We start from the raw sequence: 881 nt of genomic DNA on the forward strand, positions 1-881 counted from the left end.
GAGAGGCAACTGCGGCAGAGTAAACCTCCACAGCCCCCCAAAGACCCCTGCCAGCACTTCTCCAGGTCCCAGCCCTACAGAAAGGACCACCAGAACATCATCTGCACTCACAAAACAAATGTAATAACTGGAATATGTTCAATTCTTGCTTTCTCCGTGGATTTTTTTTTAATTTTTTGTTTTTCAGCCCTGGGCTAGGCTAGGAGCACTTGCACGAGGATGCTCTTACCACCCGACGCAGAGCGGCTCCCGTGGGGGCCCAGGCCCGCCCAGCTCCCCCCCGCCCCCGGGTCCCCCCCCCCTGCCTCTCGTACCGGCTCCCGAGAGACCTCAGCCTCTCCACCGTCGCTTTAATCTCATCCAAGCGGCTCTGGGAGCTGGATCCTTGCCCCTTCATCCTGGCCAGGCGGCTTTCCAGAGACCTGTCAGAGGCTGGTGAGAAGGAAAAGAGGAAAGTTGAAGAGAAACTCATCGCTGAGCAAAACGCTCCCCTGATAGAGCACAGACGGCCCCATCCGAGGGCAGCGGGCGGGTGGTACCTTGCAGGCTCAAGGCTTCCCCGAGGATGGTCCGCAGCATCTCCTCGGCCAGCTGCATCCTCCCCTCCAGCTCCTGGCTCTCAGCCCCACCACCAGCTTGCGCCCCTGAGAACAGCAGCTCCAGCTCCGCCAGCTGCTGCAGGTACAGGTCCACCTGCAACCCCAGCAGACCAGGCCATCAGCCAGCGGGACCCCAAACCCACGGTGGAAAGACCAGGGTGGGAACCAGGTCCACACTCCAGCCAGAGGATGGAGAGCAGAGCGAGGGCTCAGTTTTGGATGGGGCACAGCAGGTCAGCAGCTCTAGGTCATCTTTTTTTTTTTTTTTAATTGGGTGCATCA

The 881-nt window shown here is 59.0% G+C and overlaps 1 protein-coding gene across 1 annotated transcript in view; it reads right to left on the reverse strand.

Annotated features, from left to right (window-relative positions):
• The window catches only part of LOC104158524 (laminin subunit gamma-2-like), a gene marked incomplete at its 5' end in the record, with an annotated part of 5,041 nt that extends 4,348 nt beyond the window's left edge, over positions 1–693 (reverse strand). Inside the window, 2 exons of the mRNA XM_009696197.1 lie at positions 306–432; positions 540–693. Coding sequence (XP_009694499.1) covers positions 306–432; positions 540–693 — 281 coding nt within the window. The remainder of the gene's footprint in view (positions 1–305; positions 433–539) is intronic.
• Positions 694–881: the final 188 nt, after the last annotated feature.

Source organism: Cariama cristata, unplaced genomic scaffold (assembly GCF_000690535.1).
Source record: "Cariama cristata isolate BGI_N322 unplaced genomic scaffold, ASM69053v1 scaffold28212, whole genome shotgun sequence".
NCBI classification, from domain to species: Eukaryota; Metazoa; Chordata; class Aves; order Cariamiformes; family Cariamidae; genus Cariama; species Cariama cristata.